The sequence below is a fragment of the Hypomesus transpacificus genome, chromosome 1, assembly GCF_021917145.1.
Source record: "Hypomesus transpacificus isolate Combined female chromosome 1, fHypTra1, whole genome shotgun sequence".
NCBI classification, from domain to species: Eukaryota; Metazoa; Chordata; class Actinopteri; order Osmeriformes; family Osmeridae; genus Hypomesus; species Hypomesus transpacificus.
In genome coordinates this window covers 2,480,086-2,501,173 of record NC_061060.1, presented here as the reverse complement: position 1 = coordinate 2,501,173, position 21,088 = coordinate 2,480,086, and the positions used below count along the sequence as shown (strand labels likewise).

The following is a 21,088-nucleotide window of genomic DNA, read 5'->3' as shown; positions in this document are numbered from 1 at the left end:
TTTTAGAATCTAGACAATCTAACTTTAAGACAATCTATACTCCAAGGTGAAGTTCACCAACAGCAGAATAAGGTGAGATAATTAATTTTATGATTACAGATTACAGTTGTTTAGTACCATCTTTTCCACGAAGGATTGACACAGTTGCTCATTTATCATACATTTATCTAATATTTTATATTAAATAAATGTGGTTCAAGTTCATGTTAACTAAAACCAAACGCTGCCATGCTTTCATAGCCATCTAAATCCTCACACAGCACAGCATATGTATTTAAAAATATGTATTTTCTAACTGTAAAACTGTCGCATCACAACACATCCTGGGGGATCCTAGGCCGTCCGTCTGTGCACTCGCACTCCTCTCTTTGGTGCGGTGTGGAAGAGGGCTTCTGGCCCTGGCCTTTGCTCTGGCAGGTGGGACAACAGGAAGTGAGCCCCCCCTGTCTGCAGGTGGGGCAGGAAAGGACTAGCTGGCAGCAGAAGGTGGTGGTGCACAGCTGGTACTGGTCCCACGGTGAGCCGCAGTATCTGCACTCTGGAACGAGGGACAGAGGGAGAGGAGGGACGCTGATGAACTAGTCACGTTTTATGAGCTTGTTTCGTTTTGGTAATATTCAAAAATCGTATGCAAACAAATCACTCAAGCACTTTTGCCGTTCAAACAATCAGATCATATTCAAATGTGATTTCTCTGAACAACCCCAAACACAGAGTGATGTAATACCCAGAGGAGATGCACACACCTGAGATGACATCACCGTTAGAGGAGATTGCATAGCGTTCGTCAAACACAAACAGTTTCCCTCGATAAAACCCCTCTGGGAAGCGCTCCAGGTACTTATGAATCCCTCCCTTCAGCTGGTACACCTCCTTGCACACCTCCTAGAGAAACACACGTGGCATGGTTTGTTGACTTTGTTGGGCTGAAAGTTTTCTTGCATATGGAGGTACTTTAAGCATAGTTAGATGAAGAGATTATACAACGCTACCAACCAAAACAGATGCGTTTAGTGAAAGTCAATATGTTTACCTTGGAGCGAAGATAGGCTGACCCACGTTCACACCGAATGCCCCCTGTGCAGTACATGAGCACATTCTTGTCTCTGAAGAGGTCAATGTTCTGGTCAACGTAGTCAGGGAAGTAGCTGAACTTGCGAATGTTGGGGGCTACACAATGTCTGAAGTGGCCCTGGAAGCCCCCCCAGAGGAGGAAAGGAGAACAGGGGTTACATCTGTAGCCCTGCTGGAGCAGATACGGTGCATTCATCTCTCAACCGTACTCACTATTTTACTCTCGTAGAAGTTTCGGCAGTCTAACAGTATTGTTTCTTTGCAAGTATCCGTTTTTGACAGAATAGCCTCCACTTCTTTGTGAAATTCCTCCGGTTCCAAATGGATTCCTTGACAAGATGAGCAAACCCTTGTCAAACCAGATGTCCGCCTCCTATGCTTCAGTCAAACAATCATCTGATATAAGTACTGAAGGATCTGGCATACATGTTACATATATTCAAATCTGTTTCTGAATGCAATGTCAACCCCCCACAAACCCGACATGACTGTATTGTGTGGTATAGTACCTGCCAGTCTGTAGGACACTTCCTCAGGGTCCACTCCCATGGGGACGATTTCCTTGTAGACACCCACCCTGAGATCAGAGAAACAGCCTGCCCCTCCATCGCTGGTCTGTGGAGACACAGAGAGCCAGGCCCTGCTGTCAGACTATTCAAGCTTATAACACAAGTCTTTGACTTGTGTTTATAAGCTCGTCTGGCAAAATTATGTGAGGAGTATTCTTTACCTTGAAGTCCTCCTGATCCATGATCTTAAAGACTGGATGTGAACGCATTGCCTTGATGTACGACTTGGTCGCCACTTTGGTGCCACCAATTGTTCCATTGATACCCTCTGTAGCCACCCTCACCTGCAAAAAGAGTGGAATGACTGAGTATATATGACAAGATCAGTAAGTACATTAGGTTATATTTATAACCATGTGCCATGTGTAATAAAAAAAAATAAAAAAAAGTAAATGTAGTAATTCCTGTAGTGCCACTGTAGTTATAAAGGAACGTCATTCCCAGCATAATAGCCCCAGGTGAGGAACAGCCTTACCTTGCCAGTTAGGTGGAGTTTCTCACACATGGCCTTTTGCCAGGCACAGATAGCATGTGGATCGGTAAGCTGGCAATAGCAGTAGTATAGGAGAACCTCACCTGGACCACTTAGACACAGAAGAGGAGACGGTAAGATAAAAATGTGTGCATGCCAAATGTTTTGGAAATCAGTCTTATTGTGATATAGTCCCATGTAGCCTACTTGTGTAGCTGGTCATCAGTGATGTGGCTGGTGTCAGGAATCCACTGTGAAATATCTACAGTCTCTTTCACTTTTACTTGCTGTTGCGATAATGTGTCTTTCTCAGTCTGGCTGAGAAAGTTCTCGAACGTTGACTCTGTTAACTGTGTAATCTCAGATTCATGAGCCCTGGCCACATGCTTGTGGATTGAAGAGGGTTCATAGAAGCTTTGGCCACAGCAATGCCAGGTTGTTGGACGAACGGCTTCCTCGGAACATGGGTTTTCCTTCGATGCCACAAATTTGGCAAAGGTCTACAAAACGATACAAACAAATGTTTTAATGGGATACATATTATAATACTTTAAAAAGTAGTTGTAAGGTACAAAATTCTGGTTATTCGGTCAGAATGGCCTCCCTACACTTACCTTCCTCTTGCAGAAAGCATAACACTTTCTTAAGGTTGTGGAAAGTTGCAGTTTCTTTTGTTTTCGGCCATGAGGAGCATAAGTATCCTGGGTAGAAACATCGATGCAAGCCATATCTGTTGCCATGTCAATATACGTTATTTTGTCGCGAAGCGGCCGGTTGGATAGCTTCTGTAAGATTTTAGGAAGTACGCTTGACTACCTCAGCGTTTAGAGTCAGATTGCAACCATCATTGAAAATAGCGTTACCGCCACCTACTGTTCAGGAGAGTAGAGCAGGCGGCCCACACTAAATCAAGAAATCATTAACCTAACAAAACAAAACAGCTATATCCTAACTCCCTCCCCGCCCTAGTTTTCAAAATAAGTGCGAAAATAGCCATACATACCTCCCGACAATTAACACCTGCAGTTAATAGTCCGGCTGGAAAATAGCGTAACACTCCAAAATACACATTTATATCCAAAGAAGAAACATTTTAACATTTTTAGGGGTCAAAACTATTAAAAAATAAAATAAAGAACTATTGTACCTTTAAGCCTGGATTGTGATGACGTAGTTGCCTCAACCTTGGTCGCCTCTAGGGGGCGTGCGTTACGAAAAAGGTCAACAAGTTACCCTTCTAGGTTCACGTCACTGGGAAATTCCAGTGGGGAAGTAAATTGTATTAACAACTGTCCAATTCACATTCTAGTTGTCTTTTGTTCTTAACCATTTGACATATACCATCATTGCTCAATTTAAACACATGTATTTAGTCTGATCAGATAACACTGGTAGTGGCCGACATCTGCCGCTGTTTAATTAGCTCGAGCCACTACTAGACTAGATACTTTAACAGCTTGCTAATGAGTTCACCCAAACAGCATGGCGCAATAGGTGCGAAACTCAGTTCAAATTAGGTTGGGACTGCCACTGCAATTTCATGTTGGAATCGGATTTGTGACCTCGTAAAGCAGGTAAGCATTTGCTGTTTTTAGTACACGGTACGTTCCAGTTTATTTCCAAGAATGCATTCAGTTTACCTTAGACTTGTGTGTAACTGCTTAACGCTAAACAGTTTGTGATCTTGCCTATTATTGTGCAGCCCAGTCCACTTCCTCATATCTCAAATTAGCTTGTCTGCTAGCTAGTCTAGTTAGCTATTTAGCTAACAACATTGATCATGAACAGCAAACTGTCTCTATAACTGTCGCTACTGTACAGCTAACTCCAGTAGCAATGGAAATGGCGAAACATTGAAACATGTTTGAACTGGTGTACTGACACAGTAACTATTGGTTAGGTAGGCTAGCTACTACACATTGGGCGCAAGATACAAAGCTAACAAGACAGTTAGTCTTAGCCAAACTTACTGACTACTTCAATAAGTGCTAGCTCTATTGTCGAGAGCTGTTCAGCTGGAAAATATCCCTCAACTCTTGCTATCATTGACGAAAGAGCAGACGAGTGAAAACTCAAACTATCATTGTGGTCTTACGGTCTTTTGTGCTTTCCCCAGTCACAGACACAAAAATGGCTGATGAGGATTACCTGTCAAATCAAACCCCGGTACAACTCGACCCATTTTCTTCTTTCTATAAATAAATACTATGATTTGTGTTGCTGTTCTATTGTTGTTCTCAACAGTGCATTCCCATTCCTGTTGTTTTATATTTTAGGAAGCAATATTCATCTTATTGTATATCTTTTGATATATAGTAATATATACTATATTATAAAAAATGGAGGTTGCAATATGACATGATTATAATAAACCATTAACTGGACGTTTGGTTTTTAATCTGTGAATGCTACTGTTTGTTTTCTAGTTCTATGATCCACTATGGGATATCTCATCTTACTCGGACATACCACAGCGAACAGGTAAGAGCACACAACTGTGTGGGAATGACGTTTTAACTTTTCTTTCTACAGTTTCTTGGCCATGGGGAAATTATACAGTTAGTCAAAATATTACCTACCATCCAAACCCAGCATATCCTTCACCCCCTTGATGCAAGCTGAAAAGACAGTTTCGTGACGTCATGATGTGTTTGGGTAGTTTACTACTTCATAGCCACAAGTGCACTTCTCTTTCTCAAGTTAGTCTCACTTCTCTATTGATCTTCAGAAGGCTGTCAGATTACACTTAAATGAAACATCAAGCACAAACAGAAGGTGAAACAAGGCTTGTGAGAGTACAAAGGGAAAACTTCTCTTTGTCATGGTGGAGACCCAATGTGTGTGCGTGGGTGGGTGTGTGTGGTTGTGTGGGTGTGTGTGGGTGTGTTGTCCAAATCGGCATTGAGAGGTGGCATTTTACACTGCGCTGTGAAACCGAGTCTCATGGACAGTGTCTTCAAATTGAACTGATCGATTCATGAATAAGTGGCGTCTAAAGTCTCTCTCAGTCTTGATTCTTGTATCTGTAGGTGAATGCTAGCGTGTTGGTTGAAGGCAGCTAGCTAACATCAGTGGGAGGATGTGGCCGGGCGCTATGTTAGACAGGAAGTCATCTAAGCTGATGTGGTTGTTTAACACGGAGGATGTGACACACCTGATGGTGTTAACAAAACCAAAAAAGGCGCAAGTTCGCAGTAACTGCGACCATGCACCCACGAGCAGTCTTTGTAGACCGACCCACCGATAGAGTGAGCTTCAGAGCTGGATGTCGCAGGGAAAACGACATCCTTGCCACATGACAGCAAGGAAATATAAGTATCATACATGCCACTTGTTGAATTCTAGTGGTTCTGTACTGTAAAAAAAACAGTTTAAAGGCTCTCTTGGGAGAGCAGTCTTCTGTTCGGGTCAAGCTCACTGCACCTTTATCTGCCCTCGGTCATCTTGGTGCAGGATGACCTGTTCATTGGCTGTTATAGAAGTCTGCCCATGGTGGAGATTTGGGGGGGTGAAATCTGGTTGATCATGTAACTAGTGTTGAATCAGGTCAGGTGAGTCCGGAAGCTAGTTCTCAAGGAGCAGGGTTGGAGACCCGTGTTATGTGTTCGATTCCCAGCCTTGCCGAATGATGTTGTGTCCTTGGGCAAGGCACTTCACCCGACTTGCCTCGGGGGAATGTCCCTGTACTTACTGTAAGTCGCTCTGGATAAGAGCGTCTGCTAAATGACTAAATGTAAATGACGACACTCAACTGATGTTTAATATTTGTACTTTCTTCCCCTCTTGTCGTGCCCCTCATTTCAGTGGATGGGCCGTACCTTCAGATCACTGAGCAGCCTAAACAGGTAAGCCCTCTGTCCTCACCGTGCTCCTACAGTCCTGACGGCCCTGTATCAAGCTGTCGGCTCTGCACATCCTCTGTGTGGGATGTGTATCGCTGAGGGGATAGAGCGTTTGACTGCAGATCAGGAGGATCGCAGGTTCAAATCGTCCCCCTCTCCATTGCTTTTGGACAACAGCATCTACCAAATGAATACATCAGATATTTAACGACCTTACTGTCAACAGAAAGCAAGTCGACTTTACTGTAATCTACCCAGCATTGGTTGCAAGGTGTTTGGGTGGCAGATGTTTAACGGTTAACGACGATCACGTGTTCCCCAGAGGGGCTTCCGTTTCCGGTACGGCTGCGAGGGGCCGTCTCATGGTGGACTCCCGGGAGCGTCCAGTGAGAAGAACAGGAAGTCCTATCCTCAGATCAAGGTGACAGACTTTTCTCTTCGTTGTTCCTGTGTGTTCTTCCATATGTCATGTGACAGTGTGGATGTGTTCTGACTGAGGATGCATGAGAGGGAATTCCCCTCTTGGTCGGACGTTTCTAGAAGCATTTCCAACATGTCGTTTTACATTGGATAAAGGTGTGTGGATGAGGCCTGTCAGTTTGTAGGCCCGTGTTTCCACAGGCACAGGGTTGTTCTGAAGTATGTTCTTCTGCCTTTTCTATCACCATGAGCTCTCTCTCTTTTTTTTCTCTCTTTTTCTTTCATTCTTTTTTTCTTCTTTTCTTTTTCTCGTTTTTTCTCTCTAGATTTCTTTGTCTCTCTTTCTCTTGTTTTCTCTCCTCCACCCCCTCCTGTTCCGTTATGTACACACACACTACACACTACACAAATACACACATATCCTTGGTAATTTTAACTATGTTCAGACTGAACTCTGGGAAGTCCCTTGCAGGAGGAGTGTCTGGATATGGAGCCCCTTTCTCTCCTCTGTCTTATCATTAGCAGGATCTCGATACAAATGTTAGGTCTTAAACCTTCGTGGTTTAAATCTATACGGTTTAGTGATTTCAAAGATGTGGTACAGGAAAGATAAGAATAAAAATAGGTATTTTACTGCCAGGATAATGTAATTTCTTGAGAAACTATTGAATATCATTTTTAAATGGTTTCATTTCCTTCCTTCTCTCGAAACCGTCTGACATTCACATAGAAGAACATGTCATTGTCTGGTTAAGGACAAATCGGGGTCAGATAGCTGAACGGTTAGGGAATCAGTCTATTAATCAGAAGATTGCCAGTTCGATTCCTGGCCTTGCAAAATGACGTTGTGTCATTAGGCAAGGCACTTCACCCTACTTGCCTCGGGGGAATGTCCCTGTACTTTCTGTAAGTCGCTCTGGATAAGATAAGTTGATCATAATCACTATATAAGAAAGGATAGGAAGGCTTGATTTTGTTGAGTATGCCTGTGTTTCATGCCTGTGGCATTCATTTGTATTTATTTAGCAGTGTAACATACAGGAGTAGGGGATGTGTAACCTGAAACCTCTTGATCTGCAGGCAAACACTCCACTACCACTGAGCTGTACCCATCCCCATGTTCTACCACTGAGCTGTACCCATCCCCATGTTCTACCACTGAGCTGTACCCATCCCCATGCTCTACCACTGAGCTGTACCCATCCCCATGCTCTACCACTGAGCTATACCCATCCCCATGCTCTACCACTGAGTTGTACCCATCACCATGCTCTACCACTGAGCTGTACCCATCTCCATGCTCTACCACTGAGCTGTACCCATCACCATGTTCTACCACTGAGCTGTACCCATCACCATGTTCTACCACTGAGCTGTACCCATCCCCATGCTCTACCACTGAGCTATACCCATCACCATGCTCTACCACTGAGCTATACCCATCACCATGTTCTACCACTGAGCTGTACCCATCCCCATGCTCTACCACTGAGCTATACCCATCCCCATGCTCTACCACTGAGCTGTAACCATCCCCATGTTCTACCACTGAGCTGCACGCTACAACTCTCCCCCTTAATTCCCCACTGTTTCAGATCCGTTGGGAATTTCCTCGCGTGTCGTGTGCACATAATTACAAGGAATGTCGAGTGAATCAGACAGACTCAGACATGACAGATATCAACCTGGAACTAGACAAGATCTCTCTCAGAGCCTGCGCTTGTGTGGAAAAGGAAAGAACCTCTCTTTCTGTCAGGGGCCTGGTCTGTCTGGTCCTGTGTTGGCCGTGAGGGGACGGTGGGTCTGGTCTGTCTGGTCCTGTGTTGGCCGTGAGGGGACGGTGGGTCTGGGCCGTGAGGGGACGGTGGGTCTGGTCTGTGTGGGGACGGTGGGTCTGGTCTGTGTGGGGACGGTGGGCCTGGTCTGTCTGGTGCTGTGCTGGCCGTGAGGGGACGGTGGGTCTGGTCTGTCTGGTGCTGTGCTGGCCGTGAGGGGACGGTGGGTCTGGTCTGTCTGGTGCTGTGCTGGCCGTGAGGGGACGGTGGGTCTGGTCTGTGTGGGGACGGTGGGCCTGGTCTGTCTGGTGCTGTGCTGGCCGTGAGGGGACGGTGGGTCTGGTCTGTCTGGTGCTGTGCTGGCCGTGAGGGGACGGTGGGTCTGGTCTGTCTGGTGCTGTGCTGGCCGTGAGGGGACGGTGGGTCTGGTCTGTGTGGGGACGGTGGGCCTGGTCTGTCTGGTGCTGTGCTGGCCGTGAGGGGACGGTGGCTCTGGTCTGTCTGGTGCTGTGCTGGCCGTGTGGGGACGGTGGGTCTGGCGAGCAGAGGGCAGGCTTGCTGGATGGCAGTTGTCCTGGTAGGGTTTGGTGTTGTGAGCAGTGAAAGGCAGCGTGTTGGAGGAAGTGTCACCTGCTGCATGAGAAACCACACGTGTATACAGTTTCCAGGAACAGACCTGCTCTGTGTTGTTGTCATGAACCAGGAAACACATCATAATGTGTTCATATAGCAGGTTTGTTTATCCAAAACTGCAGGGGAAGGAAAAAAGAAAAGATAATAAAGGGAGCAGTTTACTGGGTGTGAGTGCTGCAGGTGCTCTCTGTGTGAATCAGACCCTGTCCAAGACAGGAGAACAAGACAGGTCCCACTTAGACCAGCGAGTGTCGTTCAGGACGGAGGGTTTGGGAGGACTTTGTGCCTCTGTTAGTAAGGTGACCCCAGGGGGTTTCCATCTTGGGTGTCTGAAGACCAGTGGCACGACAGGGAAAAAGACAACCTTTTTACCGGTGTTCGGAGGTAGCTTAGCTCATGGAAAAGTTGTCATGTGGCAGGCCGGTCTTCTTAACGTTTATGGGCGACGTTGGTGTTGGCTATCATCCAGTGTCAGTCACTGTCAGTCTGAATCCAATCAAATGTTGTTTGTCTAGCTGTTTTTACTAGGCATGTCACTGAGGGCTTTTGCAGATCAGCTATAACCAACTTGAACCGTCCAAGATTGAAGTGGTTTATGCCACAATTAGTTTGTCATGGATCACTAGTAAACACAGCAGTTTTTCCACTACTTTCCTTTCAAAACATTTTGTATACATAGTGCTTTAGCCTTTTGATTTGGAGCTTTGAGCCCTTTTATATCCACCCACATTGTGTGTCAGCATACATACATGCGTGCGTGTGCGTGTGTGTGTGGCTTCCCTAGTGACTCATTTTTGCCTATAGAAAGTGTTTTTCACCAACCACACTAGAGAGGACAACATTACAGCAACATCAACCTCCTTGTCTTTGTGACTCACTTCTGGAGTCCCTGGTGTAGCTTTCACGCACCACACCGATCTGCAACGCCTCAATGGTTTAAAATCAAGCGACCAAAACACGTATAGGATATTGGATTTACTGGCAGGGTTTACTGGCAATCAAGGCCAGGTCACAGGTTCACATTTCTGTGTGTTCCTTTGGATAGATGCGTCGGCTAAATGAATACTGTGGCCGTCTGTGCTAAAAGCAGTGAAGCTCTCCAGTAAAGCTGTTGTTGTTGTTGTTGTTGTTGTGTCCAGATCTGTAACTATCAGGGCATGGCTCGTCTGGTGATCCAGCTGGTCACTAACTCCAGCAGCCCACACCTGCATGCTCACAGTCTGGTGGGCAAGCAGTGTGAAAAGGGCATCTGCATCGCTGACCTGCAGCCCAAAGACTCCTGCCTCAGGTGGGTGTCACACACACACACGCTCACATTGTGAAATCCTTTTTACACATGTATCGGTGGTAGGTCAAGAGGGCCAAACCCAGCTGTAAATCGGTGTCGCTTCCTCCAGCTTCCCCAACCTGGGGATCCTGCATGTGACCAAGAAGAACGTGATCAAGACCCTGGAGGAGAGGATGAGCGAGGCCTACAGGATGGGCTACAACAGTGGGCTCGCCATCCACCCGGAAATCGACGTCTACCAGGGAGAGGTCCGCTTCCCCAGGGAGCTCACAGGTCAGGAAGACACACCGAGACACACACACACACCGAGATGCACACACACCGAGAGACACACACACACCGAGACATACACACACAAAAAGGCGAGCCTTGACAGATATTTGTGCTCATGCGTGTCCTGTGTGTGTGTGTGTGTATCTCCGTGTGTGTGTGTGTGTATCTCCGTGTGTGTGTGTGTCTCCAGAGCACCAGAAGAGCCTGATCAGCAGTGCAGCAGGCCAGCAGTCTAAGGAGATGGACCTGAGTGTGGTGCGTCTCATGTTCACGGCCTTCCTGCCGGACAGCGACGGGGGCTACTCTCGCAGGCTGGACCCCGTCATATCAGACCCCATCTTCGACAGCAGTGAGTCAGCGCTGCCTTCTCAGTCCGCTGGGATTTGGTCTTCTCTTAGCGTCTGAACTCCACATTAACATATCGTCAGATGGAGTCAGATGGCTGAGCGGTTAGGGAATTGGGCTATTAATCAGAAGGTTGCCGGGTTGATTCCCGGCCATGCGAAAAATGACGTTGTGTCCTTGGGCAAGACACTTCACCCTATTTGCCTCGGGGAAAATGTCTTACTGTAAGTCGCTCTGGATAAGAGCAATCTGCTAAATGACTAAATGTAAATGTAATCTTAAAAGGCCCGCCGTTGGTGGGTCAGGGTCCGTCTAAGACTGTCCTTATGACCCATGAAGGGGGTAGTGTCAGAGTTCCCCATCCCCTCACGTCCTCCACCTGAGAACTTCTGAGAAGGGCTTCAGTCTTCCACACTGCGTGTGACTCCAAGACCACAGATGGGTTCAGGGTTTACCCACAGTGCTTACCCCGCCCCCGTCTCTGTCGATCGCACCAGGAAGAAGCGCTGAAGCGAACCCACTTGGTTGCCCTGGAGACGGCCACAGCACGTTGCTCTCTGTCCGTGTTGGAAGGAGAGTGGCGGCGTTCAGATGAAACTGCCGCAGCCTGGCCTGGTTTCATTTCCCCAGCAGTTCGCTGTGCCCTGCTTCCTCTGCTCCGTAGGCTCACCAGTCTACTTCCTCTCACACTAGACCTCTGACTGGCTGCCCTGCTCCCAGAAACCCTGCCTCAGAGGCGGCAGCGGTCCGGGGTGCCCTCTCAATAACCCTGCCTCTAAAGCAGAGGAAGAGACAAGGGATCCTCCCAGTGTTCCTTCTTTTTTTCTCTTCTCTCCAGAGTTTTCCTAAGAGGTTTTCCTCGTCGTCTCCTGAGGGTTTAGCTTGGTTTAGGTGCAGTTCTATGGGCCTCTTGAAGCCCTCTGTGACACTGCTTGCAAAACGGCCTATAGAAATCCAATACCCGATTTGATTCCCTGTTGGTGTTCTCTGTGTTCCCTGCAGAGGCTCCTAACGCCTCCAACCTGAAGATCGTGAGGATGGACAGAACGGCTGGCTGTGTGACTGGGGGAGAGGAGGTCTATCTGCTCTGTGACAAGGTTCAGAAAGGTAGGCCCAGGCCAGAGCCAGAGCCAGAGCAAGACCGTGTTCAGCTGTACAACACTTGGTATGACTGTCTTCCCCTAGTACCTGTCCACATCAGATAACCAATCAGCCTCATCATATCTCAGCAGGCCTTGTGGAGGTGTCCAGATGTCATTTGCCCTTAGTGATGTGACAAGGTTTGACTGGCTGGCAGATCTAGATCATCGTGACAAGTTCATTTTGAAACGAGCACGGCCTGCTTTGTTATTTGTACCGCAAAATGCAAAGCACTTAGTATCCCTGTCACCTTAGAAACAAAGTGATCACGTAGTCCCCGATCCCCTCGCATGACGGCTTGTTGATTGTGACAGCATCACGTCATGTAGTTCCAGAGTAGGAAGTCCTTGTTGGCCAGCGTTGGGGAGTTCCCCGGCTGGTATACAAATCCCCGGTGGGGAGAGAGAGCGAGACAGGGACAGACGAGACATGCAGAGTTCATATGTCATGACATCACTTCCTGGTTGTGTGGTGAAGGCGTGTCCCTGTGTTGTTGTCCAGATGACATCCAGGTGCGTTTCTACGAGGAGGACGACAGGGGGATGACCTGGGAGGCCCTGGGAGACTTCTCCCCCACCGACGTCCACCGGCAGGTTAGTCACACGCCCGGCCGCCCCAGGGCCTCTCAGACCACACTGGGGGGGGTCTCTAACTGCTGCCTCTCCCCCCCTTCCTTCCCTCGCCCCGCCCCCCTCCAGTTTGCGATCGTCTTCAAGACCCCCAAGTACCGGGACCTGAACCTGCAGAAGCCCACGTCGGTGTTCGTGCAGCTGAAACGCAAGTCTGACAACGAGACGAGTGAGCCCAAGCCCTTCACCTACCACCCTCAGATCATAGGTGAGTTCTCTATAAATACGCCAGGCTCCGCTTTGTTGATTTGTAATCCTCTATCGGTAATCCTGACTTCCTGGACATGGTGATGTCAGCATGTTGTTTTCACATCGGTGATGTCCTGTGATCAGTCATTAATCCGCCTTAATGGCCAGAGTAGTTTTCTGAGGGAGCAGCGCCCCCTACAGCACCACAGCGGTAGCAGCCAGTGGACACACAGCACGCCTCATCCTCACACACACACACACTCATTCTGAAGACGCTGTCATACAAAGCGACGCACAGGTAGCCCCGCACAGCAAGTGTAGCAGATAACAAAAGGATCATAAGTGCCCCAGTTCCAACAGCATCGCAGTGGTTAGCACCAAAGAACGAAACTGTCTGTCCGATTTAACAAAACCTCACATCGCCGTGACAACGATGTCAAGCCTGGCTGCTCTTCTCGTTGCAGACAAGGAGGAGGTTCAGAGGAAGAGGCAGAAGACGCTCCCTAACTTCCAGGACTTCAGCGGCGGAGGGGGCATGTTCGGAGGCGGAGGGGGCGGGCCCACAGCGGGGGGCGGGCCCGGCACGGGCGGAGGAGGAGGTACATACCACTAACCGGCCAATCAGATCAGAGCAAACACGATTATCACAGCAGCGATTGGTTGCGAATGATTGTGAAATAGATTGATAATGATTTGACATGTTTATTTGGCGGTGACCTACAGAGGGGGTCTGATTTTGAACCTTTGCAGTCAAATGTTGGACCACTGAGCTACACCTACCCTAAGCTACCTGCATCAGAACAAGAGACAATAATAAAATACATCATCATTGATGGTAAAGGGAGCTCGGGTTTATTGAATGATACCAATGTGGGGATAACGTATTTAAGAGATTGTGTTTCTCTTCAGGTTACTTTCAGGGCTATTACAACAACTACAACACAGGCTATGGAGCAGGGTTCTCCACCAGTATGAGTGGAGGTGGGGCTGGCATTAAACATGGTGAGCCTCTCTCTGTGTGTTTCTCTCTCTGTCTCTCTTTCTCTGTGTGTCTCTGTCTCTCTCTCTTTGTAATTGTGTTCTCTCTGGTGAGACCCCAGTGTTGTGGTCAAGGCCACTCTAAACTCGAACCCCCCTGGCCCTGTCACCCCACAGCCCCTCAGAGCAGAGCGGAGGACAGCGGAGACGACGGCAGCGACCCAGACGATGACCCGGCCTCAGGGGCCGTTCTGAGGATCAGAGCCCAGCCGGGGCCCACCTCTCCTGGGGAGCTGGAGGAGGAGGGAGGGGCGGAGGTGGAGCCGGAGGTGGAGGGTGGGTCAGGAGAGACAGACCGAGGTGAGCCAGCAGGACAGGTGGAGCATGGGACCAGTATCTGGTGTGTGTGTGTGTTGGGAATTCTGTTAGTTTTGGCAGACTGGTTGACCTTACCGATATGTGTTCAAGTAGTGTGTGCTTCTCCTGTGTGTATTACTCTCCAGTGTGTGTCGACAGTGCGTGTCCCTCTTGCGCAGTGGTTCCCAACCCTGGTCCTCGGGACCCCCTGTCCTGCATGTTTTAGATGTTACCCTGCTCAACACACCTGATTCAAATGAATGGGTCGTTATCTAGCTCTGCAGAAGCCTATTAACGACCATTCATTTGAATCAGGTGTGTTGGAGCAGGGAAACATCTAAAACATGCAGGACAGGGGGTCCCGAGGACCAGGGTTGGGAACCATTGCTCTAGCGTGTGTGCTGACGGTGTGTGTGTGTTGACGGTGTGTGTGTGTCCCCAGCGTGTGTGTGGGAGGACAGGCTGCTGAGGGTAGCAGAGAGACATGCAGCAGCTCTGTTCCAGTACGCCGTCAGTGGTGACACCTGCTGCCTGCTGGCCCCACAGCGCCACCTACTGACCACCCAGGACGAGGACGGAGACACGTAGGTCCCTCACACACACACTCTCTCTCTCTCTCTCTGTCTCTCTGTCTGTGTGTAAACAGTGAGCTTGTGTTACAGTGGAACCTGTCGAGTGTGCTTGCTGAGTGATTGTGTGTGTGTGTTACAGGGGCCTCCATCTGGGAGTGATCCACAGCCAGACTGCAGCAGTGACCAGTCTGGCCCAGGTCATAGCCAGCCTGCCTGGAGAGGATGGCCTCAACATGAGGAATTACCTGTACCAGGTACACCATGCAGACACGTATACACACACACACACACACACACACACACAGGCAAACAGACATACATACTGTACATACACACAGGCAGGCATAGATAGAAACCCAAGCAAGTTTGTTCCAGTATACAGTTAGTACACCTGTTACAGGCCTGTTGGTCAACTGTACTTGTTCACATCACGCCTCACTGCACAGCTGAGTTGTGCAGAGGCAGGGCTGTGGTGGTCACTGCACAGCTGGGTTGTGCAGAGGCAGGGCTGTGGTGGTCACTGCACAGCTGAGTTGTGCAGAGGCAGGGCTGTGGTGGTCACTGCACAGCTGAGTTGTGCAGAGGCAGGGCTGTGGTGGTCGTGGTGGGACATCTTGCCATTCCGTTTGTCTCTGCCCTTCCCAGACTTCTTTGCACCTAGCTGTGATCACCCAGCAGAAAGAGGCAGTCCAGGCCCTCCTATTAGCCGGAGCTGATGTCACTATGGTCGATCGCCACGGCAACACAGTGCTGCATCTGGCTGCCCAGCAGAAGGAGGAAGGCATGCTGGGATTCCTGCTGCAACACCAGGAAGTGACCCAACTAGTGGAGCTCCCCAATGCAGCAGGTACCCACATACCCACACACACATACAGGCCTACACATACACGTTCAAGATAAGGATGTATATTAGTTTGCGTCATTTTGATGTTCGTATTGATGACACAAGTTCTAGTTCTATTCATATAGTAGATGTATATATCAACATGTACGATATGTAAAGTAATAATGCATGGAATGATCAGGTGTGGTCTCCAACAGCTGTAATGTAGATGTGCCAGGTCCAGTCCACAGGTGTAAAGCGTGGAGGGTTGTGTGCTGGTCCTGCAGGTGTGTGTGCGGTGCACCTGGCCGTGCTGGCAGACAGCCTGGCCTCGCTCAGGGCTCTCCTGCAGGCCCGCGCCAGCGTGGAGGTCCAGGAGAGGAGCTGCGGACGCACCGCCCTCCACCTGGCCACCGAGATGGACAACGTCTCCCTGGCTGGGTGCCTGCTCCTGGAGGTAGGTCTGTCTGGCTGGGTGGGTCCTCCTGGAGGTAGGTCTGTCTGGGTGGGTGGGTCCTCCTGGAGGTAGGTCTGTCTGGCTGGGTGGGTCCTCCTGGAGGTAGGTCTGTCTGGGTGGGTGGGTCCTCCTGGAGGTAGGTCTGTCTGGCTTGGTGGGTGGGTCCTCCTGGAGGTAGGTCTGTCTGGCTTGGTGGGTGGGTCCTCCTGGAGGTAGGTCTGTCTGGCTTGGTGGGTGGGTCCTCCTGGAGGTAGGTCTGTCTGGCTTGGTGGGTGGGTCCTCCTGGAGGTAGGTCTGTCTGGCTTGGTGGGTGGGTCCTCCTGGAGGTAGGTCTGTCTGGCTGGGTGGGTGGGTCCTCCTGGAGGTAGGTCTGTCTGGCTGGGTGGGTGGGTCCTCCTGGAGGTAGGTCTGTCTGGCTGGGTGGGTGGGTCCTCCTGGAGGTAGGTCTGTCTGGCTTGGTGGGTGGGTCCTCCTGGAGGTAGGTCTGTCTGGCTTGGTGGGTGGGTCCTCCTGGAGGTAGGTCTGTCTGGCTGGGTGGGTGGGTCCTCCTGGAGGTAGGTCTGTCTGGCTTGGTGGGTGGGTCCTCCTGGAGGTAGGTCTGTCTGGCTGGGTGGGTGGGTCCTCCTGGAGGTAGGTCTGTCTGGCTTGGTGGGTGGGTCCTCCTGGAGGTAGGTCTGTCTGGCTTGGTGGGTGGGTCCTCCTGGAGGTAGGTCTGTCTGGCTTGGTGGGTGGGTCCTCCTGGAGGTAGGTCTGTCTGGCTTGGTGGGTGGGTCCTCCTGGAGGTAGGTCTGTCTGTCTGTCTGGCTGGCTGGGTGGGTCCTCCTGGAGGTAGGTCTGTCTGGCTGGGTGGGTGGCTGGGTGGGTGGGTCCTCCTGGAGGTAGGTCTGTCTGGCTGGCTGGGTCCTCCTGGAGGTAGGTCTGTCTGGCTTGGTGGGTGGGTCCTCCTGGAGGTAGGTCTGTCTGGCTGGGTGGGTGGGTGCTCCTGGAGGTAGGTCTGTCTGGCTGGGTGGGTCCTCCTGGAGGTAGGTCTGTCTGGCTGGGTGGGTGCTCCTGGAGGTAGGTCTGTCTGGCTGGGTGGGTGCTCCTGGAGGTAGGTCTGTCTGGCTGGGTGGGTGCTCCTGGAGGTAGGTCTGGCTGGGTGGGTGCTCCTGGAGGTAGGTCTGGCTGGGTGGGTGCTCCTGGAGGTCCGGTGGTCCGGTCCACATTCGAACTAGGGCTTTGAACCCAGGACCTGCAGTCAGCTTCCCACTGATCCCTGAGGTTGTGTCTGTGCAGGGCAACGCCAGCGTGGACTGCTGCACCTACAACGGCTCCACCCCCCTGCACATCGCTGCCGGACGGGGCTCTGTCAAACTCACCGCCCTGCTCATCGCCGCTGGTCAGCACCCATTCAACCCTGTGTGTGAGAAAGAGGGTGTGTGTGTGTGAGAGAGAGGGTGTGTGTATGTGTGAGAGAGAGAATGTGTATGTGTGAGAGAGAGAGGGTGTGTGTGTGTGTGTGTGTGAGAAAGAGACCTGGATATTTCCAGTATCTCCTTCTGAAGTAAGCCCAGGTTTCTGTTGACAGGTGCTGATCCTCACAGAGAGAACTTTGAGCCTCTGTTCTTCAGAGAGGAAGACTCCTGCGGGGAGGAGGAAGAGGAGGATGAAGGCTATATCCCAGGAACAACGCCACTCAACATGGCTGCCAGTGCTGAGGTGAGTCACCAGGACGTCAGTCTTTTCCATCTTGTCTCGTTGTGGACAGATTCAGACAGATATTTACCCTAACCCTCTGGCAGTTAGTATCCTATCACTTTTACAAACGTCTTTGTCACTTTTTCTTTGGTCATTGTGGTCGTTTGTGGAGTTAACTTAACCTTCTGACCTGTACTCTTCCGGCAGTCAGAAGCCTTTCATTTGAGTATAGAAATACATAAAGCACTTTGATGTTTGTGAAGAGGTAGTTTGACCTTGTCACCTGTCCTCAGGTGTCGGAGGTCCTGAACGGGAAGGAGTACGAGCCAGAGACCCCCTTCTCAGTCTGCGTCCCTCCTCAAGGTCGGCCCCTCCAGTAGCATGACCTCCCAGATTCACACACACACGCGCGCTCAGAGAAGTGTTTGTGAGAGATCATGTGACACTTGTGTGTGACCTGCGACAAGTGTGTGTGACCTGTTACACGAGCGTGGGTGTGACCTGTGTGACGTGTGGTGTTTGTGCAGGGGACATGGGGACCCTGGGCCCGGACACCAAGCAGGCTCTGTGCCGGGTGCTGGAGGAGGGGGCGTGCGGGGGCTGGGAGAGCCTGGCTCGGGCCCTGGGCATGGGCATCCTCAGCTGTGCCTTCAGACTCAGCCCCTCGCCCGCCACTACGCTGCTGGACAGCTACGAGGTCACGATAGTATATATTATGTAACATCTATGAGGTCATGATAATATATATAACAGCTATGAGGTAGACACAATTTGTAGCGTTTTTTGTGTCTGAAATCGAGGAGTGATTTAGGTCTGTGCTTGTCATCTCACTGCCTGTGTACCTGCAGGTGTCTGGGGGAATCGTCAAGGAGCTGGTAGCCGGGTTAGAGGCTGTGGAAAACGACATGGCTCTCGCTGTCCTACAGGGGGCGCTGAATACCACCAAGGATGTTGCAGTATTACAAAGCACAACAGAGCTCCAGGGTAAGAGTTTTTAAGAGTTGGTTTACATTAAATAAAAAATAAATACAAATATTATTGAGGGACTGAACGTGAGCGAGAAAGGGTCTGTTCTCTTTATAACTAACTTTATAAATGACTTATCTTTGTTACTAACTTTTGATAACGGTGGACTTTCAAACGTACCAGTTGATAATTATCCGTTTAACGATCCCTTCTCCTCTGGTCGTCTGTAGATGTGTGCGTCTCCGGGGCGCTGGAGGACCTGAAGCTCGACGGCCAGCAGGACAGCGGCTGGTGTGACAGCGGCGTGGAGCTGTCCACAGCGTGAACGCCTAGCGACGCAAACGCCTAGCAACACAACCCTCGTCTCCCTACACGACCCCCGTCTCATATGCCAGTGAAAGACCGCCACCACAGCCCACTCTCTCCGCCACCACAGCCCACTCTCTCCGCCACCACAGCCCACTCTCTCCGCCTGGAAGGGACTTTGCATATGCACTCCTAGGTCATCAAAGACTTCTTTTTATATGACATGAAACTGTTTTTATATAGTGTTGTTATCAATATTTCTTTCTTTTTTAAGAGTAAAGAGAACATGTTTAAATGATTGTCAGTGAAACTGTTGGACATTTACTAATGAATTCTTTGTTGGTATACTCGACTGAGTACTTTCAAGGGAAAGTGGAAAATAAGGAAGACATTTAGTAGCCTAATGTGTATGCTATGGTTCCAAAATAATCTTACAATACGAATGTTAGTTATTTAATTATTTAGATTGTAGTTATCCACACTACAGTCTCCATCACTGTGGATGTTTCCTTGTTCATATATTCAACTGTCAACAGATTAGAATTATGCTTATTGGTTGTTCAAACAATTTGGATAGCACAGGATTTACAATGGCAAAGTATGTAGTGGTCAACGTTGGTTTGTCATGGAACTTTACTACTTTTGGGAATTTTTAACCCTTGTGCTGCCTTCGGGTCACAATCACCCAAAGGTTCACAACGACCCATCGTTGTGTTGCGACAACTTTACCCAATACAAAAACAAATAAAAAGGATTTTTACCTTTGTGCTGTTGGGGATCTGAGACAGCCCAACGGTTAAAAGAAAATGCTTCACTTTATATTTGTATGAGGTAAAGTTGTCGCAACACGACGGTGGGTCACAATGACCGGAAGATAACACAAGGGTTAAAGTAGCGGTTCAAACATATCAATGTATCACTCAGGTAAAACAGGTCATGATGATTGTAGAATGTTCTCTGCAACACCCTTGGCTCAGTGTACAACCTTCTCCACACCACTGGTGTCTGACAGTTGCTTGTGTTAAGCATAGACCTCTTTATACCCACTTGTTATTGAGGTAAGAGGCCCAACACCTTGTCCTGAAGGCCTGTTTCTGTTATTTTTAGACCTGTATCATGTACTCCATCTCTGTATCTTGGCACTTGAGTGAAAGTTTTGTATTGTGTTTCAATGATTTCTCCATGTGACATTCATCAGGTTATCACTTGTTTGTTAACAGTTTTGGACTAGCCAGTACAGTTTAATATGCTTCATGTTCTTAGTTTAACCCCTCCATTGTATGAGTTAAGAAAGTTCATTTATAAAACTGCTAAAATATACTCAATTTCCAGGTTGTTTGGAGGGGAAGCTGGAAAATGGGTGAAGCGGATTTAAGAGACATTTTTTTGTATTTCAAACCGAAGGTTTGACAGGCACTGCATCACTGTGGGGCTTACGCTGGGATATTTATACATGTACCCTGTCAAACTGCTTTGTGTACAGTCAGTTTGCTTCAACTGATTATTGTAAAACTTTTTTTAAATAAAAATGGTAAATAGCTATATAGTAGATCTTCTCGTTCCAATATATTGGAACCTAAATCTCAACATGATTGGTTGAAGGGAGTTGGCAACTATTCAACTACTGGGAAAGTGAATTCATCAGTTCCCAGTTAGGTTTAAAGTACAGTACAGCGAGTTATAAATGACTGTAGATGGCAGTCTTAACAGGAGCTGTGGTTTAGATAAGGACCAGAAGTGAACTACAGTCTTGTCCTGCCAAGTCCACAGCTCTGAGGCTGGATGGATGTGGCAGGTTATAACAGCTCTGAGGCTGGATGGATGTGGCAGGTTATAACAGCTCTGAGGCTGGATGGATGGGGCAGGTTATAACAGCTCTGAGGCTGGATGGATGGGGCAGGTTATAACAGTTCTGAGGCTGGCTGGATGGGGCAGGTTATAACAGCTCTGAGGCTGGCTGGATGGGGCAGGTTATAACAGCTCTGAGGCTGGATGGATGGGGCAGGTTATAACAGCTCTGAGGCTGGCTGGATGGGGCAGGTTATAACAGCTCTGAGGCTGGCTGGATGGGGCAGGTTATAACAGCTCTGAGGCTGGCTGGATGGGGCAGGTTATAACAGCTCTGAGACTGGTGGATGGGGCAGGTTATAACAGCTCTGAGGCTGGATGGGGCAGGTTCTAACAGCTCTGAGGCTAGATGGATGGGGCAGGTTATAAATAGGCCGCCAGTTGTTAAGGAGCTCTTAGTATTCTCCAAGACATATCATTTGCTTCTTAAAGAGAGGACCTGGCTAACAACAAGC

At 49.2% G+C, this 21,088-nt stretch overlaps 2 protein-coding genes across 3 annotated transcripts; one reads left to right on the top strand and one right to left on the bottom strand.

The window, feature by feature from the left end:
* Positions 1-68: 68 nt before the first annotated feature.
* Positions 69-5,801, bottom strand: LOC124471017 (thiosulfate sulfurtransferase/rhodanese-like domain-containing protein 2). Of its 2 annotated transcripts, XM_047025310.1 has the most exons (11): positions 4,695-5,801; positions 3,263-3,308; positions 2,730-2,816; positions 2,323-2,615; positions 2,119-2,227; positions 1,805-1,927; positions 1,584-1,689; positions 1,288-1,403; positions 1,034-1,192; positions 747-885; positions 69-538 (listed from the first exon to the last, which is right to left on the bottom strand). In XM_047025310.1, exons 1-11 carry the CDS (start codon positions 4,757-4,759, stop codon positions 312-314), a joined length of 1,470 nt encoding a protein of 489 aa, XP_046881266.1. In that variant the 5' UTR covers positions 4,760-5,801; the 3' UTR covers positions 69-311. The 2 variants fall into 2 exon arrangements, with proteins under 2 accessions (XP_046881266.1, XP_046881274.1); XM_047025318.1 differs by lacking the exon at positions 3,263-3,308 and having other exon boundaries at positions 4,695-4,747.
* On the top strand, positions 3,361-20,327 carry nfkb1 (nuclear factor of kappa light polypeptide gene enhancer in B-cells 1). The gene is made up of 24 exons (XM_047025298.1): positions 3,361-3,689; positions 4,232-4,281; positions 4,542-4,596; positions 5,920-5,960; positions 6,280-6,378; positions 9,925-10,073; positions 10,183-10,346; positions 10,537-10,695; positions 11,694-11,798; positions 12,333-12,424; positions 12,530-12,668; positions 13,114-13,248; positions 13,559-13,651; positions 13,805-13,987; positions 14,427-14,568; positions 14,696-14,810; positions 15,202-15,403; positions 15,667-15,836; positions 17,112-17,214; positions 17,404-17,534; positions 17,807-17,876; positions 18,041-18,210; positions 18,362-18,497; positions 18,710-20,327. Exons 2-24 carry the CDS (start codon positions 4,246-4,248, stop codon positions 18,802-18,804), a joined length of 2,784 nt encoding a protein of 927 aa, XP_046881254.1. The 5' UTR covers positions 3,361-3,689; positions 4,232-4,245; the 3' UTR covers positions 18,805-20,327.
* The last annotated feature ends 761 nt before the right edge of the window (positions 20,328-21,088 follow it).

Bases quoted from the DNA above. Each gene is read 5' to 3' on its own strand.
- nfkb1 (XM_047025298.1), top strand. From the start codon at position 4,246: ATGGCTGATGAGGATTACCTGTCAAATCAAACCCCG. The intron at 15,837-17,111 runs GTAGGTCTGTCT...GTGTCTGTGCAG, and splicing joins CTGGGTGCCTGCTCCTGGAG to GGCAACGCCAGCGTGGACTG. The intron at 17,535-17,806 runs GTGAGTCACCAG...ACCTGTCCTCAG, and splicing joins ACATGGCTGCCAGTGCTGAG to GTGTCGGAGGTCCTGAACGG.
- LOC124471017 (XM_047025310.1), bottom strand. From the start codon at position 4,759: ATGACGTCACGAAACTGTCTTTTCAGCTTGCATCAAGGGGGTGAAGGA. The intron at 1,690-1,804 runs GTAAAGAATACT...GTGTCTCCACAG, and splicing joins TGGATCAGGAGGACTTCAAG to ACCAGCGATGGAGGGGCAGG. The intron at 886-1,033 runs GTAAACATATTG...GTGTTTCTCTAG, and splicing joins CAGCCTATCTTCGCTCCAAG to GAGGTGTGCAAGGAGGTGTA.